The following is a 22,812-nucleotide window of genomic DNA, read 5'->3' on the forward strand; positions in this document are numbered from 1 at the left end:
ATAATCTTGCTTGGTTATAAAATTTCATATCTTTCTTCTTTTCAGCCGAAGCTTTACATCTTGGCCACCTGATGGCAGCACACGGCTACTTTTTCCCCATAGACGATCATGTCCTAACAGTGAAAAATGATGGTACTTTCTACAGGTTTCAGGTACTGTTTCAAATATTTAATTATGAAAATTACTTGTGTTAAATAAGATTACTATATATTCATTACTAATTACTATATACGCTATATTACTATATACTTTATATTATTATATAAAATTACTATATCTCAATCATTCGTCTTTGCGCTACTCCGCATCCAATAACCCTTGGTTTTCAAACGCCGTGGGGGGGGGGAAGATGGCTGCAAACAAAACTTCAAGAATAAGCGTTAAAAATGTCATTTAAGGCTAAGAAACAGGACACTTGAAAGGTTTTTAGTGCAATCTTGAAATACAGTAAGTTTCTCTCTCTCTCTTTCTCTCTGTCTCTCTCTCTTTTTTTTACATGTGTCATAACTGGGCTCATTTTTGCTTTTTTGGTTTTTCAAGTTCATATTTGAAACTACTGTTTATTTTCATGCTTTATTTGTAATTTTGTAATAAAAATAGAGTGTAATAGCACAAACAGTATTTTATGTTATATAAATGATTTTTTTTAAAAAAAAAACAACCTTCTACTAATACGGCGATTTCGATAATCTACCACAATAGCCCGGATTAGTGAAAGTGTACTGTATTTCCGATAGCTGCTTATTTTCGGGATTTCTTTTTCATTAAAGATAACCGAAAATATTACTGAAGAATAAATTACGTTTTTCACGTTTTTGAGCGCCTACGCCGTCCTTATTTTTGTTAGCCCATTTATGCATATCATCAGCATCAGCATCATAATAGATATTCTGCCAGTATCGGCAGGTCACATGCCACAACTGAGAAGCTTCCGTGCTCCATGGTCTTCTGCTAACCTCATCGTCTTCACGTACGATTTTTCTGATTTAATATTGTCCATTACTTGTAGTCTCCGTCGCCCACCACTCTCTCTCCTGCCACAATACCTTCTAGCACGTCCCTTATGACATAATTCCTTCTTAGCCAATGTCCCAACCAGTTTCTCTTCCTCTTCTTTATAATATTTAGAACTGTTCTTTTCTCCAACACCATTCCTAACACCCTCTCTTTCGTTTTCCACTCGACCTAACTAATTCTTTCCATTCTTCTCAACACCTACATTTCGACAGCTTCCATTCGTTTTTCATCATTTTTGTTTAATATCCATGTTTCTGCCCCATACAATACAATATTCCACACAAAGCATTTTATGAATCTTTTTCTCAGCTCTTTATTCAAAGTCCTACAAAATAGTATTTTCTTTCTCCTAAAGGCTTCTTTCGCCATTCCTATCCTTCCTTTTACTTCACGTTCACACTTCATAGGGAGTTATTTATATTTTACTATTTTTCGTTAAAATTTAAATGATGTGCTTTTACTTATGTGCCTTTTCTTTGAGTCCATTTACATTTCTCTTTGTTCCTTCAAAATGAATTTGCATTGTACTCGTATTTAAACTTACTATTATTTAAATTAAATGTAATTAATATATAAAAGCAAAATTTAATTTCCACGTAGTAAGAGACTTTCTAAAAAATAGTTTTGACGAAGAAAATCAAACCTCTTGAAATTTCTAGTTTACTTCAAAGAAAACTGAAAAATCGTTCTCTGTGTAAATCAATGCATAACCAACAAAGATAAGGTATACAACACCATTAATAGTACTTTCGGAACTTGTGAACACCATGCTTTTCAAATTTTAATTTTTGTCCCTGATTTTCAGTTATTTTGACAAGGAAATAATGAAAATGACGTCTTTTGTTGTTATATATGTATATATAAGTTACAGGGTAGCCACAAAGTCACTTTACCTATAAAATAAGTAACATAAACCACTAAATGTACGTAAATAACTACACGGAAAGAATTGAATGACATGAATAATAATGCTTTCGAGAAGTTTTACTGAGATATGAAACATTAAGTGTCTAAAGGATCAGTCTGTCGACCGTCATTATCATGACAAAGGATAACACGTTGCCAGATTCTGTCCAACATTTTGAGGACCATTGCAGGTGTAACTTGAGTAAAAGCTTGTTTCACAGATTTTGTCAGTTCGACAGTGGTATCGTAACGGTTTTGTGCAACGATGCCTTTTATGAACTCCGAAAGTTTGCACGCACTTCTGCCAGTCTTACCTGTGTGTTTCCTCTCATGCACCCAACAACTTGCAATAATACGTTCTTCAATACTGTAACTGGAAGTATCAGCCATCGTTCACACAATCTGTAACAATGAAAAACCTTATATTAGCATTTATCAAGGGATAACGCGAAAAATTACATTAGCATTTATCAAGGGATAACGGGAAAACTTACATTAGCATTTATCAAGGGATAACGGGAAAACTTACATTAGCATTTATCAAGGATAACGGGAAAACTTACATGAGCATTTATCAAGGGATAACGGGAAAACTTACATTAGCATTTATCAAGGGATAACGCGAAAATTTACATTAGCATTTATCAAGGGATAACGGGAAAACTTACATTAGCATTTATCAAGGGATAACGGGAAACTTACATTAGCATTTATCAAGGGGGAACGGAAAAACTTAACATGAGCATTTATCAAGGGGTAACGGGAAAACTTACATTAGCATTTATCAAGGGGTAACGGCCACCCTGTAGATATCTTGCTTGATTTTAAAGATCGATACCAACCTTATTGTGTACGCAATCAGCTGTACTCTTCAGTAAAGCGGGATTACCTAATACACAGGGAGGTTAACATTCACAAGCTCGAACAAAATTTTAGATATTCACATTTCATAACACGTTTGAAAAGAAATATATATATTTAAAAACATTCTTTCTTTAAAAGAAATTTTAAGCATTAAAATAAAACAATTCATACCATACAGTAAAAAAATAGTTATGTTTTCATGAAGATGACTTTTTAAAAGAAATATATATATATGACTAAAAAGACCAGAATGGGGAGCGCTCCCATATACAATAACTTGATTTAGATGCGAATTAAAGAATTTTTAAATTGATTATGTATGAGACTGCTCCCATACTTTGTTTTTCAGTCATGCATAAATATATTTTTCCTTGAAAATATGATTTTTTTACTATGATTTGTTTCATTTGTTATTTTTTAAAAGAAAACATGTTATTAATTTTTATTTTACGTCATTTTATTTTTTCTTAGCGTCATTTTGCTCAGAACTAAGCCAGAAATCATGGCACTTATTACGTTATACACTAGTTTTGATACTCACAGCAAAAATAGAAAAAATACTGTCTAACGTTGGAGATTTACGCAAGTATGTACGTACATTAGTTTTACCTTATGCTTCATACGCACGTTTGCTTAGAACAGCTGTGTCTTCCAATCGTATTTGACAACAGCTGTGTTGAGGTGGTTCTTCATTTATCATTACAATGATAACCATCTTACATGGATGATGCGTTCAAGCAACAACATTATTCTGTAAGCAAAAATCAGAACTTACATAGCATCAGTTATACTTATAAAATTTGATCTCAAGTAAACCCTTTGAATATCGTCCATTAAAGAGAGTGTTGAGCATAGCTTGCTGTACCACAACACATGTTGGTAATATTTATATGTTAAAAAGTTGTTACGATGTTAAGAGTATTTAAATTCGATATAGTGTACTAGTTATGCAGTACAATAAATATCAAAAGTATTGTACTCCTTGTTAAAATAAAACAGTATTTGGTATGTTTTAATTTAGTGATATTTATCCATTGTGTTTAATTTACAGACGCCTTATTTCTGGCCCTCCAACTGTTGGGAGCCCGAGAACACAGATTACGGTAAGTAGTAGTAAATACTTCATAATATTTTACATATAACGCGATTTTTTTTAATAGAAAATTATTTGCAAGTTCGTATTGTATGTAGTAGTTCTCGACTGAAGCTCGTAAACATTTCTAATATATTTTTTTTATTTTATATAGTTATTATTAATGTCACTATTTGATTTGGCGGGAAAATATGAGCACAAAGTCCGTTGTCTGTATTCGTATAAATGCGTTATTATTTTTAATATTTTTGTTTTGCTTAATTAGTTATTTAAGTTTGTACTGCGCTTTCAACTACTATTTTAAAATAACATTTTAAAATAAACCAGTGTTCGATTTCATGCTTTACAAATATTACACGGGTGAAGCTGAAGAGGATGTCTACTGGGAGATTTTGTCATGTGTCAAAAACAAACCTCAAAACCATTCAACATTGATGTGAGAACTATTCTCCTTGCGACTGGAACAGTATATGAACAGTCTTGCGACCGAATCATCACCGCCCAAAATCCCACAGTCCAAAATCACGTGTGGCCAAAACCTCGCGGTCGCAGATCAAATGTTCCTGGCTGATAACTCGTTAGGACAAAAACCTCACCATAACAATACATAGGAGTTTCTGTGGTCAAAATACTACTACTACTACTAGTAGTAGTAATACTACTACTACTACTACCACTACTACTACTACTACTACCACTACTACTACTATTACTACTACTACAACTACTACTACCACAACTACTACTACTACTACTACCACTACTACTACTATTACTACTACTACTACTACCACTACTATTACTATTACTACTACTACTACTATTACTACTACTACTACTATTACTACTACTACTACTAATAATAATAATAATAATAAACAGGAAATTTTGCTCTAGACATTAGAAAAGTAAAAAAATTAAAGAGTTGAAAATTAATGGATATATAATCGTAAAATAAAGCAAAATTAGGAGAAATCTTATTCATCGAATCTATTTTATTATAGTTAAGTTATTTGGTGAGTGTGAACTGAGAATCCTTTCAGGGATTCAAAATTTATGCCAGAAATCTAGTATCTTATGGATCTTATGAAGATGGAACTCTGTCTTTTAACTTCTTATAAAAATAAGTGGAAACGTAAGCTGGTGTTTTCGAGAATTCCGCTTTTAACGTAGGAAAAAAAACTAATTCTATGTCCTTTTTTGTTTCCTGTGGAGGGGAGAAATGAAAATGATCTTGCTTGAAATCGCATTATGACAAAACGACTGAACAGTTAGAAATGTTTTTTAAAAAATTATAATTATATGCAATTTTTAATATTTATACATACAGAGATATTTTTTTGATCATTCTACGTTAAACAAATCGCTATGGTGAGATTTCGTCCCACGAGATTTTGAACGGCGAGGTTTTGTCCTAGGCGAGATTTCGTTCCGCTTGATTTTGGATAGTGAGGTTTCGGTCAGGCGAAATTTTGTCCCGGTAGATTTTAGTTGGCGAGATTTTGACCGCGAGGTTTTGGCCAAGTGAGATTGTGGCCCCCAATGTTACGGCTGCGAGGTTTCTTATCCAAACTACTGGAAACAATGCTGTCTATATTTGATAGTATCGTTCATAGTACTAACAAGGTAGGGCACGCCGGTGTAACGCGCCGATTTTGATAAGATTGCACAGACATATAGAACATCAAAAAAGAAGCGTCATGTATTTTTTTTATGTCGGCCAACAAGCGCATTGAAAGGGTCAAATAGAGGCATAAAAATGGGATCAAAATGAGATTATGTGGAATATAGCGAGAACGAGAAGAGATATCGGAAAAGGTTAAATGTACAAAATACTACCCATAGTCTGAGCAAGGCAATGAGGTAGAACACACCCATGCGAAGAAAGCAGAATATCCAGAAATGGACCAATCACACATACAACATTGTCACAATGTGTTATGAAAATGAGCGAAGAAGATGTCAAAGAACAGGGAGAAAGAAGAAACGAAAACATAAAATACGTAGTTTTGCTTTGGTTGCATACGTCACTCGTATGCGAAAAATGCGCAGATTCATCTCAATGAACGAAGATGGGAGAATACGCAGGAAGGATGCAAAGTAGGTAGCGTTTTCATCTTTTGGAGGAGACTGGTTTCGGGTACCTAGAGGCATCCATGTGGTTCGGATTCCACACAAAGCTCTAAAGACGTTATAACCTCAGTGCTGAAAAGAGTTATAAACATAACATAACATAACAACGTCAGTGCTCAAAAGAAATGTTAAACTCCAAACCATCCAAACACCGTAGCCCGCTAGTCCATCGGTTCCAATGATATCATCAATGTCAAACAATGCTGAATCTTATTACTTCTTTGACTGCTGGCTGTTGGGGAAACCAGTTGATATTGGCAGTGCAGGGCATACGCAACATCATGAGGACAATTGGGAAAGCTACTTGAAATAAAGTATTAGCGGACTCTGGTCAAGAAAAATGGCTGCAGTGCTCCAAGGGAATGCCGCAGTTGATCCAATAGTGTGCCGACAATAATCCAATACGTTTAGGCGCCCAATTGTCCATGACGGATGGGGAACTCGCAATGTGCTGACCACACAGCCGTCAAGTTAAAATCGCTGGGTGGTAGGTTTAAAGCACTTAGAGTCTCATGATAAGGAGTTTATTAGTACACTTTTAGTATTAGGCCTACAACTCTAGTCTATATGTTACAGGAAACTCACAATTATTTGATAGTTTAGTTGTAACATGGAGACCATGAGGGCTGTTCAAAACTCCGTTTTCGGTTTGCTAAAAAAATAAATAACTTACTGTAGTGACATGGTATATACACGATCTGCACACCGACACAAAGTCAACTGTGTTTAGAAGTATGCGAATAACTTACCTTTACAAAGAATCTTTTTGTTATTGCTCCAGTTACCTGTGGGGGTGGGAGAGCAACACGTTTTCTGCAAACAAAATTCGCCCCGTACTGCCGAGATTCATCGGGGCAAGGAGGATTATTCATGAATAATTCAATTGGTTGTTATAAGCTTATTCAAATTTTCAAATATCACCCGTGCATATTCAAAATAAGACCACCATCGATTTCCAAAGACAAAGATCTAACTACTATGATCGGCAGCACGTCTGATCGTTGGTCGCATGTTGACTAATCCGCTTACAGCGACATTGCCAATATTGTGATTTGTTATGAAAGAGTCTGATTCTGCAGTCATGGTGTATGTACTTAGTAAGACAAAAATCTGTTCAACATGTCACACCATTTGCTCACTGGAAGTTAACTTGTCACCAGATATTTGGCAACAGCACGTTGCGCTCTCATTGGTTCACACCAAATGTCAATTCACCTGTCACATAGTACAGTGATCACTCTTTAAAATCATAATCATATTACAACGATATCGTGTATCATTGCATTGGTACATTGGGTTACTTCCATTTTTATATTTTGATTTTGGGATAACGGTGCATAAAAATACACAATCTGTCGTGTAGAAGAAGAAGAAGAAAAGAAATTATAGGTTGTTGATTCCAAATAGAAAGAAATAAGATGTAATCTGAATCGTTAAAGATATAGGTTGGTTTTACAGAGGTAATCTGCATGTATAGTTGTCATAACAACTGAAAACGAAAATAAATAAGTAGTGGAGGCTTGATAATAAAAAAGTAATACTGATTCAAGTTGTCTTGATTGAGTTAATGTGATTTGACCGTGTTGAAATATTTTAAGAATTACACGGACTATGGGGTAAAATATACAATAAAAACAAATGTTTGTTATAATATCTCTTGATAGAATCCACAAATGGCTTGTTACGCTCCTTGTTCAAAGACTGCAAAAGCTCGCTGAATCACATGCCTACTCATTATCAACTTTTTGACTGTCTAGAAAGGAAAAAATGGTGTTATATAGACAACATTTCTACACTACAATAAATAATACGATTATTTGTTTTTGTTTATAATGTAAAACTTGCTTTCTGACTAGCCTTCGTATAATTTTTGTTTCTTTACTATTCCAAGTGCTAAAATACTGTATTATCATTATTATTGTTATTATTATAATTTTGCAGCGGTATACCTATGCAAGCGAACAATGCAGAATAAAACACGTCTAGAACTTGCAGACTACGAGGCAGAGAATCTCGCACGGCTTCAGAAGATGTTTTCTCGCAAGTGGGAATTCATCTTCATGCAGGCGGAGGCCCAAAGCAAAGTAGACAAGAAAAGGGACAAATTAGAACGTAAAGTCCTGGACAGTCAAGAGAGGGCATTCTGGGACGTACACCGACCTGTGGTAAGCATTACAAATTAGCTGTATCTCGTACAATAAATGTAAAGAATAAAAGAAGGTACAAAGATTCCAGGATGTTATAAAATGGAGGATCTGCCCATACGTATCTTCATCATATGAACTCAATGAAGCCAAAAAAACAACCGTGCATCGTCTAAATCGGCACGTCTGATTGGCTACTCTCGCTTCCGCCATGATTGTTGGCTCGAAACATTGCGATCTTAGTGGCTCGCAGTGGGCAGAGTAGATGTGACGAAGCTGTGACGTATGGCTTCACGATTTTGTTATATGGGCAGATCCTCTATTTTATAACATCCTTGAAAAATTCAATAACCATGTACAGCAATCCCTAGGAGCACACTTTGTATCCCTACCTTGGCTAAGCAAATTTTTCACGCTCAACTCTAGCCATAGGAACTAAATACACGTTACTGATTGGGATTTTTCAGACCTTCTGGTGCATATATTGTATATTATAGTAATAGAAGAAAATTGTCACTTTGTGTGTTGATAAAAATAAAAATATAATTATATTTCGGTTACATTTCGTAAGAACATAAGGTATATGTATATTTTTAAGCGCTACCCTTTAAAAAAATATGCATTTTGACCACAAGGAAGCGCGTGCGGTTCGAAATTGGACCAACCGAGTATGACGTAATTTCAAATGGTATTATCATGGGGGTAAAAGTGGAACAAAACAAGCCCTGCGGGGCTTCTAACCCCGTTTGCTCGCTCAGCTATGTTTCGTAAAATAAATAAATAACTTTTTATGCATTATACTCGTTTATTACGGACAAGGGCAAATTAATATTATTTTTTATCTTATTTTTTGATAAAAATGTTATGAACTTTTTTAAAAAATAAAAAAAACTTTCCTTAGGCCGGGTTTGAACCCACGCCAGAAGCGATTCTGACAAGGGACATCACCCAAGTGTCCGGCTCCGATTTCAATGTTTTTTTTTCTGATAGAGGACATGTATGCATTATTTGTGATGACAGAAATTTTTGCCATAGTGCATGTTTTCTTTTTTATATATAATTTTTAAGAGTTGTGATGTACTTATGCAGAAGTTCCTTACTACCCTTTGTAAACGGAGTGTTAATGAAAGAACAATCATGTAGATACATATAAGGCCTAGGGGGAAGTCGTATGGTAGGTATGACCTTGACGGCAGCCATCTTGAAATCCGCCATTTTGAATTAAAGTGAAGTTTTGAAAAATGAGAACCATAGTATGTGACGCGTCATTTTAATAGCAAATTTTCCTTAAAAGCTAATGGTATGCTTATTTTTATTCTATAGTTAACCAATATGAATTTAGGACTGCTTCTAACGTGCACCAAACGTAAATTGGGACCACTCCTAATTTTCACCGCATGTTTTAAGATTCCAATTGGCACTTGAAAATGAAAATCGCTTGTGTCACTCCTAAATTGGTTCCGCGACATTGCTTCCACTCAGTGCGCTTGGGGTAATTGAATAACGATCTCCGTAAATATCTCACACAGTTTAACAACAACAAAAAAATGTTTATGGCTCTACGACTAACAGTTGCAAAGTTTTAACCGATTACCTGCACTTGTCTGGATATAACGCTGCATGCAGTGTGCCCACTGACCAATGTTACAGCAATTGTTCAATGTGCCGTCGCTCCTTAGGAATCGTTAAAAGAAGACACTGCTGCCAGTCATCCGTTACCCTGCACAGCATGTCCTCAGGAATGGTGGTACACGCGTCAATAATCCTGCGTTGAAGGTGGTTAATGTCGCTGATCTTGTTAACATACAGAACGGATTTCACGTAGGCCCACAGAAAAAATCAATGAATTGAAGTCTGGGGAACGCTGTGGCAATTCTACAGATCCTTGCCGGCCTATCAATCTCTATGGGAATTCCTCATCGAGGTACTCGCGAGCATATTGTCCGAAATGAGATGGTACACCATCATGTTGAAAGAGCTATCCTCTAATGCGACGGACAGCAGAATCTCCTCCCCAAGCATGTTACGGTAGGTAAGTACATTTAAATTAAGAATGGGCCCACCACACGGGTACCCCACACACCGCACTACACCATCCCTTTGTCAGAGCCAACGATCCGGGAATTGTTATACCAGTGTGGGTTGTTGTCACACCAATATCGGTGATTTTGCTTGTTCACTTCGACCGACATAAAAAAATTGGCCTCGTCCGGGAACAGCATGTCATATGCAAATCGCCGATTCTGACTGATTTGTTCCGCGGCCCACTCACAGAATTCGACTCGGCGGTCTGTGTCATTCTCGGTTAGATGTTGGAATAGCTCCATGTTGTTTGGGTACCACTTATGCACAGATGATTCGCAGGATGGATGTTACGGGATACACCACACTCTTGGGCTAGGCGATGGGTACTGTGGGTGGGACTTTTCGTGAATGATGCCAACACAGCAGTGAATGTAGCTCCGTCCGTCGCTGTGCGAGGCTGCCTGATTTTGGTTTGTTTTTCACCGACCCGGTTTCCTTAAATTTCGCTATAACTTTCTACACTGCAATATGGGAAATGGGCTTCTATTCTGGGTTACGAGCGTTGAAATCGACTGCGATCTGTCTGCTGCTGCGCTCGACTGAGATCAACACGATCTCTATCCGATTATCTCTTTTTAGTGCCATTCCATGTTACGCCACCTGAAACAAAAGAAAATCGGTGAAAACTTTGCAACGGTTGGTCGTAAAACCAAAACCGTTTCACCATTGGATTCCTGGAAACATTTCAGTTCTATTTGATGTATCACACAATAGGGTTCCTATTTAGAAAAGTTCCCGCCGTTTCAAGATGGCGGCCGATGGTGCCATTGTTCTTAAAAGATTTCCCCTCTCGTCTGTTATCATAACTTTTTTTTGCCCTTTTTTCCTAATTCTGAAAGTTTTGGATTTTATTTGGGTGTTTCCACACTTTTGGACCACTTTGCTTTTTATTAATGAAGTACAATGTGACAATATTTACTTACTTAAACATTTTACCGTAAAATGAAAGTGCATGTATTAAAATATTTTCTTTTTTTTATCTGTTTGTAGCCTGGATGTGTGAATACAACGGAAATTGATATTAAAAAAGCGTGTAGAATGAATAAACCGATCAAAAGCAGTAAGCATCTACAACTCGGGGTAGCCGGAGGACGTATCTCTCCATCGGTGTCGGAAGTGGACTTGGCATCTCCTGTGGACTCGTTGAAAAAAGACATTGATGGGTTACGACAAAGACTCGATCGTAGGAATTTCAAGATCTCCAAGGTTGCAGAGTCGTGAGTATCATCATTGTTGCTAGATCACTTATACCACAGTTCTCAGGTATTTTCTTCGTTTTGATGTAACAATTATCCAGGCTAATATCGTGTATTACTAGTAGTTTATTTCGCCCCTCCATCTTTTTCCTTTCAACTAGTAGTTTATTTCTCCCCTCCCTCTTTTTCCTTAAACTTTTATTTACAGCCTTACGGTATAGTACTATCCCAAACAATATTCCAACCAGTTTAGCTTCTTTTTTGTAATTAAAATTCTTTTTCTTTCCTCCTTTACTATTCGCTATGCTTTATTGCTAGCTTGCTGTTCGACCTAGACTACTTTTCCATTTTTCTTCATACCCATATTTCGGAATACATCATTTTTAATCCTTTTTGCATACTGTTCGTGTTTCTGGCCCATAGTGTGAAATACTCGATATGAAACATTTCATTATTATTATTATTATTATTATTATTATTATTATTATTATTATTATTATTATTATTATTATTATTATTATTATTATTATTATTGTAATTGTTTATTGAAAGATCCAAAACATTCTCTTTTTTTCTCTAAAAGCCCCTTTATTAATTTCTATCCCTTCCCCCTTTTTTCACATTCGTACTTAATTTCTTCATTACGATTGTAGGGAAGCCCATGGTCATGGAAAAGTGTTTAACATTTGGAAGAATAACTAGTTTCGAATGAATCAAAGAAAATCGTCTGTATGAAGTGTTTAAGAAGGTGTTATACTAAGGGAAGGGGGGAGATATGATAGAAAGAAAACAAGGAATGAGAAGAAGATTACAGATAATTATTAAAACTCTAAAGCGAATATTTTACTACTTTTCAAGATGAAAATGTCACTGTAAGTCCATCATAGTGCAGGAATAGGAAGACTTCTAAACTGGTGGTAAGCGACCTCCTCATGGGTGGAATGATGAAAGTATATATATCCCTTTGGGGATCCTCGGTTTTTGGGCTATTTTTTAGACTTTCAGTCAAGCAGCTACTGCATCGTCACTATTTATCCTAGGATCATGGTTCATACCTCATTCTCTACAGAATGAAGCTGGCTTTCAAATGGTACCACTTGCATGCCCATATCATATACCAGAAGAGGGAAAATTGATGTCAAAGGGAAAATTTTGTAGGGATTTTTTCACACTTTGGGCCCCTCTGGAGCGGCCCTGTGTGAACGTAGAGATCTGAAAAAATCTGATAAATAGTATATGGTAGACTAAATGTGTGTACCAAATTTCAAGTTTCTATCTTGAATAGTAAGGGCGGGAGAAATTTTATCAAGAATCCCCATAATGCTCCAAGTTACCGCAAAACACCATGATCTCAGGGAAAAAAATTCCTGAGACATCCCTAATTACCCTAGGATAATAATTCGACCGTCATTCTCTTCAGAATAGAACTGCCTTTCAGGCGGCATGACTCACGTGTCTCCATCATGTATTAAGGCGGGAAAATTCCGCAGAAAGGGATTTTTTGCTCTAAATATCCCTTTTTCAACTTTTGCCCCTCTGGACTCTCCCTGTTTTAACGCAGAAATCGAAAAAATCTGGTAAATACTACTCGGTAGAGTGAATGTTTGTGCAAAATTTCAATCTTCTACGTGAAAAAATAAGCCCCCCAAAAAATATACCGACTATGTCCCATTTTTCCCTATACAGAAGTATATTTTGATAAAAATCCCTCAGACATCCCTAATTACCCTAGGATAATAATTCGATCGTCATTCTCTTCAGAATGGAACTGCCTTTCAGACGGTACGACTCACGTGTCTCCATCATGTATCTAAGAAGGGAAAATGACAAAAAACGGGATTTTTGTGTAAAAATATCCCTTTTTTCAACTTTTAGCCCCTCTGGACCCCCTGTTTTAACGCAGAAATCTGAAAAAATCTGGTAAATACTACTCGGTGAACTGAATGTTTGTGCACAATAACGATCTTCTTCGTGCAAAAATAAGCCCGCCAAAAAAAGTTCAGAAAATGTCCTATATTCCCTTATACAAAAGTATATTTTGATAAAAATTCCCTGACACATCCCTAATTACCCTAGGATCATAGTTTGCACATCATTCTCTTCAGAATAGAACTGCCTTTCAGACGGTATGACTCACGTGTCTCCATCATGCATCTAAGGCGGGAAAATGAGGAAAAACGGGATTTTTTGGGTAAAAATATCCCTTTTTTCAACTTTTAGCCCCTCTGATCTCCCCCTGTTTTAACGCAGAAATCTGAGAAAAAATCTTGTAAATACTACTCGGTGGACTGAATGTTTGTGCAAAATTTCAATCTTCTACGTGCAAAAATAAGCCCGCCAAAAAATCATGAACATAGGCTTCATAAGAGAAAATATATATTTTATAATTGTGACGTCATCACCTCCTATGTCTGGACGCAGGAGAGTGTGAAACCATACGTAATGTCTTCTGCAATGCCTCTGGACTTGAAAAACAAACAAACAAAAAAAAAAAACCGGACGAAAAAGCTCAAATAGAAGAGTTATAACGCAATGTACCATGAAACACCCGTATAGAAATAGTACAAATTGTACCATAGGATCCCCAAGTGATTCCGAACATGCACGCACCGAGAAATTTTTTGTTGAGAGTGGTCCAATAACACAAGACACTATGTTTCATCGTTGCCATCATGTTGCAACATGTCCAATAACACAAGATCAATGATTGCAGATGATTTTTATCTTATAAATCTATATTCAAGTACGCCTCATTGCGGCTCTACAAGACTTCGAAGTTCCCAGCATGCAATGGATTTTGCCATTCAGATAAAAACAAAGCGCCTGCAATGTTCGTCAATCCGCTATACGTAGCTCTTCTACTAGTTGCCCAACACGATAATATCAGCGTTAGTAACATAGAGTAAGGATGTTGCATAAGAGTTTTCACCTGCTTTACCCGCTGAAACTAAATCACATGACTGGAGACTGTGGGGCTGCCACTCAAAGTAGTTCGGGTAGCACAAACTATTGAAAACAAGAACGAATCAAATCATTCAGAGCGCGTGGGTTTGATATAATTAACCAATGATACAATTAGCTACTGCCAGTAGCAGACGATACAATTAGTTACGACTGCAGCCGGAAGGGTCGCTGATATCGCTTTCGTTGCATTGTGGGAACGATTTGAATTTCAAAGGGGAATATGCAAAGGGAGTCGTGCATCAGTGTAATCAGTGCTTAGTAACGTTCTAGTGATAATGTTAATCTTCTGGGTTCAAAACGATCCGTACAACGCTGAATTAAAAATACAAAATTTTAAGAAAAATCTCAATGAGAACTGGTAAATCTGCAGAAAATTTGGAATCAACTCTCCAGAATGACACTTTCTAGAGCTTGTGATTTCCGAGATCTCATTGTCGTGGCCATAAATGTATAAAGTTAGCATTTTAATATATAGATTAAGTGTTCCATGATTTCTAAATACTAAAACTTCGTGATACTTGCTATCAGACTCCATAACACACTGGTGTGCCGCTGCAAAACCAGTTGGGAACCACTGAAATATACTCTAGAATGATGTGGTCAGGCCACATAATCGCATGAGGCCCTGCTCCTGATGGTTTGAAATTTTAAGGTTTTCATTGTATAATTTCTTCTGTACCGTTTTGTGTGGCCATACAAATGTTTTCTTTTGTCTTATAATGAGAAGATTATTTGTATAAATTTAACTTTGAAAGTATATATATACACAGGGTGTTTCAAAACAACACCGACAACATTTGGGAGGTGATTCCTGATACCAAGATAAGACAAAAAGTATAGACCAACCTGGGTGCCCAAATGCTTCCTTTCGGAGTTATAGGCCCCCGAAAACATGAAAAAATGAAGTTTAAAGGTCCATAGCTTCAAAACTATAGGACCTATAGTAGTCGGGTCAAGACTTCACTTAAGAACTAGTGTCTGCCCTATGCAAAAATACATGTTTCAGAATCCTTCGGGAGTTTCATAACAATTGTTATAGAGTTGGTGAGTACTTCAAATTATATGCTCCTAGCCAAACACCCTCTACAAAAATCGTTGCGTGAATACCTTAGGATTCAGAAACATCGATTTTTGTATAGGGCACTTATTAATTTGTATAGGGTAGTCAAATTTTTAGCAGAACTAACGCTATAAGAATTCTCTGGTTGTTTTCTACCTCTTAACCCTTGCCTGCACTGGTAACTCGTAACATGTAAGAACACAAATGGTTTTCTCATATCTAAACTTTCAAATTTTTACGTCTACTTCTCGCAAAATAGGCAATATATATATATAAGCTAACTTTCAATTAGGCAATTTTAGGCACAATAAAACTTAGTGATAGGGGTTTAATTTGCCACAAAAACCTAGAATACGATTTTACTTTTCACTCTGTGCTAAGGAAAAAAGTTTTTATCTAAAGATCCGATTTCTGCTTATCAAACAACATATTATATGTATTATTTTTTTTATTTTTTTCAGTTACATAAGTTATTTTGAACAATATACTGAGTACGACCCGTTCTTAACACCACCTGAGCTGCGAGTACAAAATCCATGGATATCGGATAGTACAGAGTTCTGGGAGCAGGAGAAACAGGCGTAAGTACCTCATCCATGTTCTGTAGCAATTGTCCTACCCTTGTGTCATTGATCAGTCGTAAGGCATATTTATTTTGAACACTGGGCGGGGTTCTTTATGTTCAGTTTCGTTTAGTCGTTCCGCAAACAAAGCATTTGTTTGGAACAAAAGTTCGTAACGTTAGGTAAATAGGATTAGTTGCCATCTGGAAGCATAGCATGTACGTGTGTGTGGGGGGGGGGGCGTTGGACATAGATAACAGATACTGAATGGTTACAGTCCATTGTCATCCGTTGAATTGATTCGTGTTTACTAAGCGGTTTATGAAAATGGCCCTGTACAAATCAACATCGATTACCAATTTCTGAAATGTCGATTATTGATGATGAAAAATGGATCAAGCACAACAGTATGGTGCGAATATGTGAGGAAAACCAACCAAGTCACAGCTGACCACACCAAAAGCCAGTCTGCGTCAGGACAAAGAGATTATATTCATTAGGTGAAGATAAAAAACGAAACGTGTATTATGAATTCCTGCAGCCCACGGGACATTAAATGCCAATCCGGACAGTTTCCAACTAGGTTGATGAAGGGCAAGGGCCTTACAAAGCGATCAAAATTGGCCAACAGGTAGAATGTTGTCTTCCGTATAGACGAAATCAGTCACTTACAGTGCCTATGCAGCTTGGTTGACCATCCACTAGACTTTGCGCTATCAGAGACTATCTATTTTGGTGTCTAAGGAATACCCTTAATTGAGGAAACTCAATTTGTCAGGAAGGCTGTGAAAAGCACTTTACACAGTTCATTGCCCAGGAAGGTGACAAGTTCTGGAAGGATAAGACCATGCAATTGACACAAAATTAGTGGCAGGTTGTGGATCAAAATGGTGCATATTTGGTTGAATATATCCATGAACATGTATTATACTTTTACCTAACTTAAGATATGGACTTTACAACCTAATAATTTAACAAGTAATGATGTTATAGAAGTGCAAGAAGAGTGGAACTTTTCCAACTGCTCATGTCTTCCCTTGAATTTTAAAATGTTGTTATAAGTGTGCCAATAAAATAATGTAAACCTGTCGATTTTAGTGTGCAGTAAAGTAGCTTGACCTTCCTTCTCCAAAACGTTTTTACTCCATCTTCGTTCCCCTAAATGTGAAGCTTCGTCGTGAGTCCCATAGGGTGACTACTTTTATGGTAACAGAAGGATCGAAGGCATTCAGCCAATGTGTGTCTGTGTGAAATATTTGTGTCTTAGTGTATCTATAAGGACCCATTTGATAAATCAGAACATAATACCAAGCAAGAATATCTAAATTTTAATTGAAAGTGAAGATTACTCACCCTGGCTCTCAATACTTGAATTTCTTTATTAGACTCTCAATACTTGAATTTCTTTATTAGATTCTCAATACTTGAATTTCTTTATTAGATTCTCAATACTTGAATTTCTTTATTAGATTCTCAATACTTGAATTTCTTTATCAGATTCTCAATACTTGAATTTCTTTATTAGATTCTCAATACTTGAATTTGTTTATTAGACTCTCAATATTTGAATTTCTTTATTAGACTCTCAATACTTGAATTTCTTTATTAGACTCTCAATACTTGAATTTCTTTATTAGATTCTCAATACTTGAATTTCTTTATTAGACTCTCAATTAGAGATGCAAGGGCTCGGAAAAAAAACGGCTTTTTTGGAAAAAACTCGGTTTTTTCTGCTTTGCTTTTTTGCTTCGGAAATTTTGGGCTTTTTTCAAAATACTGCTTTAAATTGATAAAACAGACTTTGTATCGCTTCTCTATAACACAAAAAATCATTTAATTAGTGGTTGATGCTGATAATAATATAAAACATCGAAAATAAACTATGAATTTCGGAAAAATATTTCAAACAATTTTTCTTCAACATATTTACATTATGAATTCCACAGGATTAACCAATGTATATAATAAGAATTTTTTAACCTCCTATATACAAAAGTAAGCAGAGTTGGCAAGAACCGTGGTTGTTTTTGAAAATGCCAAAAACCCGTTTTTTGGGGGATGTTTAAACCAGGCTTTTTTGGTTTAAACCAGGCTTTTTTGACTTAGATTTTTTGCTTTATGTATTTATATTACATATTCACAGAAATAGCCTAAGTTTGTTTCGCCTTGATGTTATTATGCAACAGCGGGGTTATGCCGGAAGAACTCCCATAAGCTTAAAGAAGTGCGGTCAGTAAATTTCTTAAGTTGAGAATCTCCCGCCCTAGCCATTGGGAAAATCCCGTCATTACTTGAAATGTAAGACAATAACGGGAAAATCCTGTTATTTCTTTGCATGTAAAATTTAAAGGTCAACGTACCATAATCAGTACGCTAAAACTGAGGTATTAAATTACAAATTTAGTACCGGTACGTAGATGTCATTGAAAGTCCAATCCAAGCTAATGTTGGAAGCTACGTAGGCAATCGATAAATTTTGCCAATTTCTATCAATATATTTAAGCAATATTGGCTTCTTTATAAAACAACACGCATTTAGGCATGCAGAAATATACAATTTGGTTTGTTTCGTATATTTAGGCTTAACATCCTTACGAAATACCGAGGTTATCAAGGAGAAGACTTTCGCTTAAACTGACATCCGAACCGCTACTTGGGTTACGCATGAAAGAAGGATTGTGGTTCGACCGAGAATTGAACATGGGACACCTTGATTAAAAGGTGAAAGGGAAATAAAACTATTGCAAGTAGTTTGATATCTGGAAACGTAACCATGAAGTTCACACGATTCGCATTTTTCATTCTTTTTATTTTTGTGGTTTAAACCAGTAATTAAAAAAAAAAAAAAAAGTTGGTGTAAATCAGCCAACCCTAAAAGTAAACACTTCTTTTTAAAGAATACACAAATAACTAGCAAAATAGTATGTAGTATTTTTACTTCAAAATATTCCATACCCTCTTTTTGAAACAAAATAAAATTAAAATAAAACATAAGAGAAATACTTAGATTTATATGATACACTTAAAGGCTGCACATCTAGAGCTTTTGGTTCTGTATATTCTTGAAATTCTACAGTTAAGTTTTATAGAACCACCATCACAGTTTACCCAATCCTCAAGTTTTCTGAATTTTTAACAAGAGGGATTCAACATATCATTACGGAACTCCCCCCCCCCCAAAAAAAAATAAAAAAGACTACGGAATATATTTAAGTTAAGCTAAATACAACTGCACAACAAACATGACTGAGTGATTAGCTTTTGCGCTTCTATCGGGAAGTCCGGGATTCAACCAGCATTCGACCATTCTGACAAAGCGTTTCTTCATTCCATCTGTGAATGTAGAAATAGTGTGTGTACTGTGAGTTGAGCGACTTCCTTTTTTATTGTTTTTAAATCGTTATTATTACTAATTACCAGCAGTGATGGTTTTGCGAAGGTTAGGGGGGCGGTCTTTCGGACTGAAGCCCGTTCCCCAAAGTTACGGAATGTCTGCAACAAACGAAATATCTATTATTTATGCCTTTACTCATAAACTTTAAGCTCCCGTCAAATAAAAATTACGAATGTTTAAAAAAACTAAACATTAGTAAGAATCCCTTCCCAAAATACTTTTCTAAATCCGCCACTGATTCTCAGTATAAAATGATTTTTAAAGTTGTATCTGGAAGATTATTGCTAAACATATAAACGAAACGAAATATTAGTTATGCCTGTACTCATAAACTTCAAGCACTTCCCAAATAAAATTAGGACTTTTTAGGAAACGAAACAATCAGAAAAAACCCTCCTAAAGTACTTTTCTAAATCCGCTACTGATTATTTGTATAAATTGGTATTCAAGGTTGTGTCCGGAAAATTATTGCTAAATCACTTCACAGCTACAGTATAACACAAATGTGGAAGTACGGTTTGACGGATATATTGAAAAACGTACGCTTTGACGGATAAATAGAAAAACGGGCAAGTTTAACTTTTGCGCTAGAAGCTAGAGTACTAAAAGCTCTTAGAAATGAAACACGGATGACAAACTAGAGAAGAAAAAAGATGTCGATAACTCAAAAGTTAAAATAAAGTTAAATAGCCTCTAAAATTACCCTCAAATACTACATTCTTCATGTTAGCTTTAATTCGTAAAACGTGTGCTCCATCCATCTTGATGGTGAATTACAGAGCGAAATATCACATTCAGGTCATGGAATTTTTATCTAACTATAGAATATACTATAAGAAAGCTATTTAGATAGAAAAATCATGAAGTTGAAAAAAGCCAAAATTTCCAAAATTCTCGTTTTTTTCCCAAAAAAGCCGGCTTTTTATGTGAAAAAAACCATCGACTCAAAAAAGCCGGCTTTTTTGCATCTCTACTCTCAATACTTGAATTTCTTTATTAGATTCTCAATACTTGAATTTCTTTATTAAGACTTCCAGTGCACATAAGTTGGTTAGTTAATTTGATACAAGTTGACTTCTAACGGGCGCACAGAGGCTCAGTGGTAGAGCGCTTACCTCTGGTGCAAGAGATCCTTGGTTCAATCCCTGACCAAGTAAGTTTGTGGTGGACATTATTGCGTCCATGGGTTTTCTAGGGGTACTTCCGTTTCCTCCCACTTCCTCATTCCACCAATTATTCCATCATCATTGACTTCATCATCATCGTCTCCCTTAACCTATAGAACACACACGTGGGACGTTAAACTGCATTTTATTTGACAAGTTGATTTCTCTTTGAACAAATGAGACTTGCTTGAATTAAGGGTTAGCAGTGTGCTGAACAATAAGGCTGTATGAGTATTATCTGTAAATAAGAAAGAATTTACAGTTAAATGCATTCTTCAATTGTTTAATGCAGTCAGTGGCGTATTTACGATTTTGTTTCGGAGGGGGCTTTGCTAACTTTCGGGGGGTGCCTGAAAATGTGAAAATTCAGCAAGATATTCATATACTTTACTATAATAAGTAAGATTTCGGGGGGCTCAAGCCCGGAAACTCCCCTAAATACGCCACTGAATGCAGTGATTCTCAAAGTGGAGTACGCGGGTCCCTGAGACGTAGCCAGGGGGTCCGCGACGCCTAAAAATTGAAATGTATTGTTATAAATTGGAACTCATAGCTGTTTTGGAAGAAGTATTTTATTTACTAAAAAGAAAGCAATTAGAAATTATAATTACGTTTGTAAATTTAAATGTTTTCCTACTTTATTAATTGTCTGCCCTGTGAGTATGAAGAGTTGTCTAAAAAGGCATTGCAACTTTTGATGCCTTTCCCTACCACTTACTTATGTGAACAGACCTTTTCTGCTCTTTGCAGTATTAAAGCCTGAATAGAAAGTGAAATCGTCTTGAAACGCACTCACTTCGGCGCATTTATTTAAACTAAACAATTCTGGCTATTTTAGCCACCATTTTTAAAATATACTCAAAAACTTTTAATTTACGATTTTTAAAGTCTAAATTGTTTTAAGCGCAACGGTTATTTATCCAAATTTATAAATAAGTATTTTCCAGGAACTTGCAGCAGTGCCACTCCGAAACAAGAAATCTTAGCGTATCTTATATACTATAATATTAAGTGAACAAAAATGCTTATATTTATATATATATTATATCTAGCTTATATTATTGTTCGTTTAAATGGAAATAAACATATCTCTGAAAAATCTATAGCTTTTGGCGTTTATTATTTTCAGATGTATGATGCAGCTCATAACAACAAACTTAATTAGCAAATTTATTACAACATTATGAATAATTTATACCCAGGTCGAAGATTACAAGATTGCATTAAACAGATTTATTATGAGTCATGTTAACATGATTTATCGAAGTTTCCAGTCATGTAGCCAATCTGTTCAATAAAACACCTTTCCTGCCTTCAATGTATGCTTATTCATTTATTTGTATGTTTATATATATCATATGTTGGAATCTATGCCTGGCTTTCTGCATTCAGTTAGATTTCTGAATCAAACAATAAGAAGCATCCCTTGCTAAGTGATAACAACAACTTAGTACGCCTTTCACATTACTTTCTTTATGAATTATAAAGATTTTAAAATAGTGAGCTCGATAACACAGAAATGTCTTTTTTTTAGCTAGGAACAATTAATTCATATTTGTTCTAACACAAGCAGAATTATTAACATTATTTCTATATATTTTTCTTTTTCTGAAGAGCAATATATCCATATTTACTTTCAGGCATTACAAATCTTTTTTCCACTTTAGTTATGTTTACATAACAATAATACAGTTAATAATAAATAACGTACCTAACCTAATATACTATACCTAACCTAAATAACTTAATCTATCTAACTTAACCTATTCTTTTGTTATAAAACAAATAGACTCGATCTATCACTTATACATACAAAACAATTATTGATCGCATAACCAGTGCATAGATCACAGGCATCATACATAGATAGCATAAAAGGGCAAATAAGAAAAGGTGATATTGCGGCGCTGACTTATAATACTCAATTTTTTCTTTGTCTCAATTCCTGATCAATGGAAACTACTCTATTGAGAACGAGCTGCAAATGTGAAATATCAATTCGACCTACAATGATCCGGTAAATATCGTTACCCTACTCCAATAGTTTCGTTATGTAGTCTCTTGTGTGCCATTGTAATTTCTTTTCTCGTTGGATTATATATACACACAATTTTGAACATGTCCCCCTTATAGTCTGATCAGATATGTGCGACCGCGAGTGTAACTTAATTAGCACCACATACTTCCTTTAAACTTGCAAAGGAACACATATACTGAAGAATATATA

At 35.5% G+C, this 22,812-nt stretch overlaps 1 protein-coding gene across 1 annotated transcript in view; it reads left to right on the forward strand.

Annotated features, from left to right (window-relative positions):
* The window catches only part of RSG7 (Regulator of G-protein signaling 7), a 214,040-nt gene that overhangs the window by 132,792 nt on the left and 58,436 nt on the right, over window positions 1-22,812 (forward strand). The window contains exons 5-9 of the mRNA XM_081758294.1: window positions 46-152; window positions 3,839-3,890; window positions 7,955-8,178; window positions 11,233-11,459; window positions 15,924-16,043. Of these exons, the coding sequence (XP_081614420.1) occupies window positions 46-152; window positions 3,839-3,890; window positions 7,955-8,178; window positions 11,233-11,459; window positions 15,924-16,043 (730 nt within the window). The remainder of the gene's footprint in view (window positions 1-45; window positions 153-3,838; window positions 3,891-7,954; window positions 8,179-11,232; window positions 11,460-15,923; window positions 16,044-22,812) is intronic.

The sequence above is a fragment of the Thermobia domestica genome, chromosome 5, assembly GCF_964235325.1.
Source record: "Thermobia domestica chromosome 5, izTheDome1.hap1.1, whole genome shotgun sequence".
Lineage (NCBI taxonomy): Eukaryota > Metazoa > Arthropoda > Insecta > Zygentoma > Lepismatidae > Thermobia > Thermobia domestica.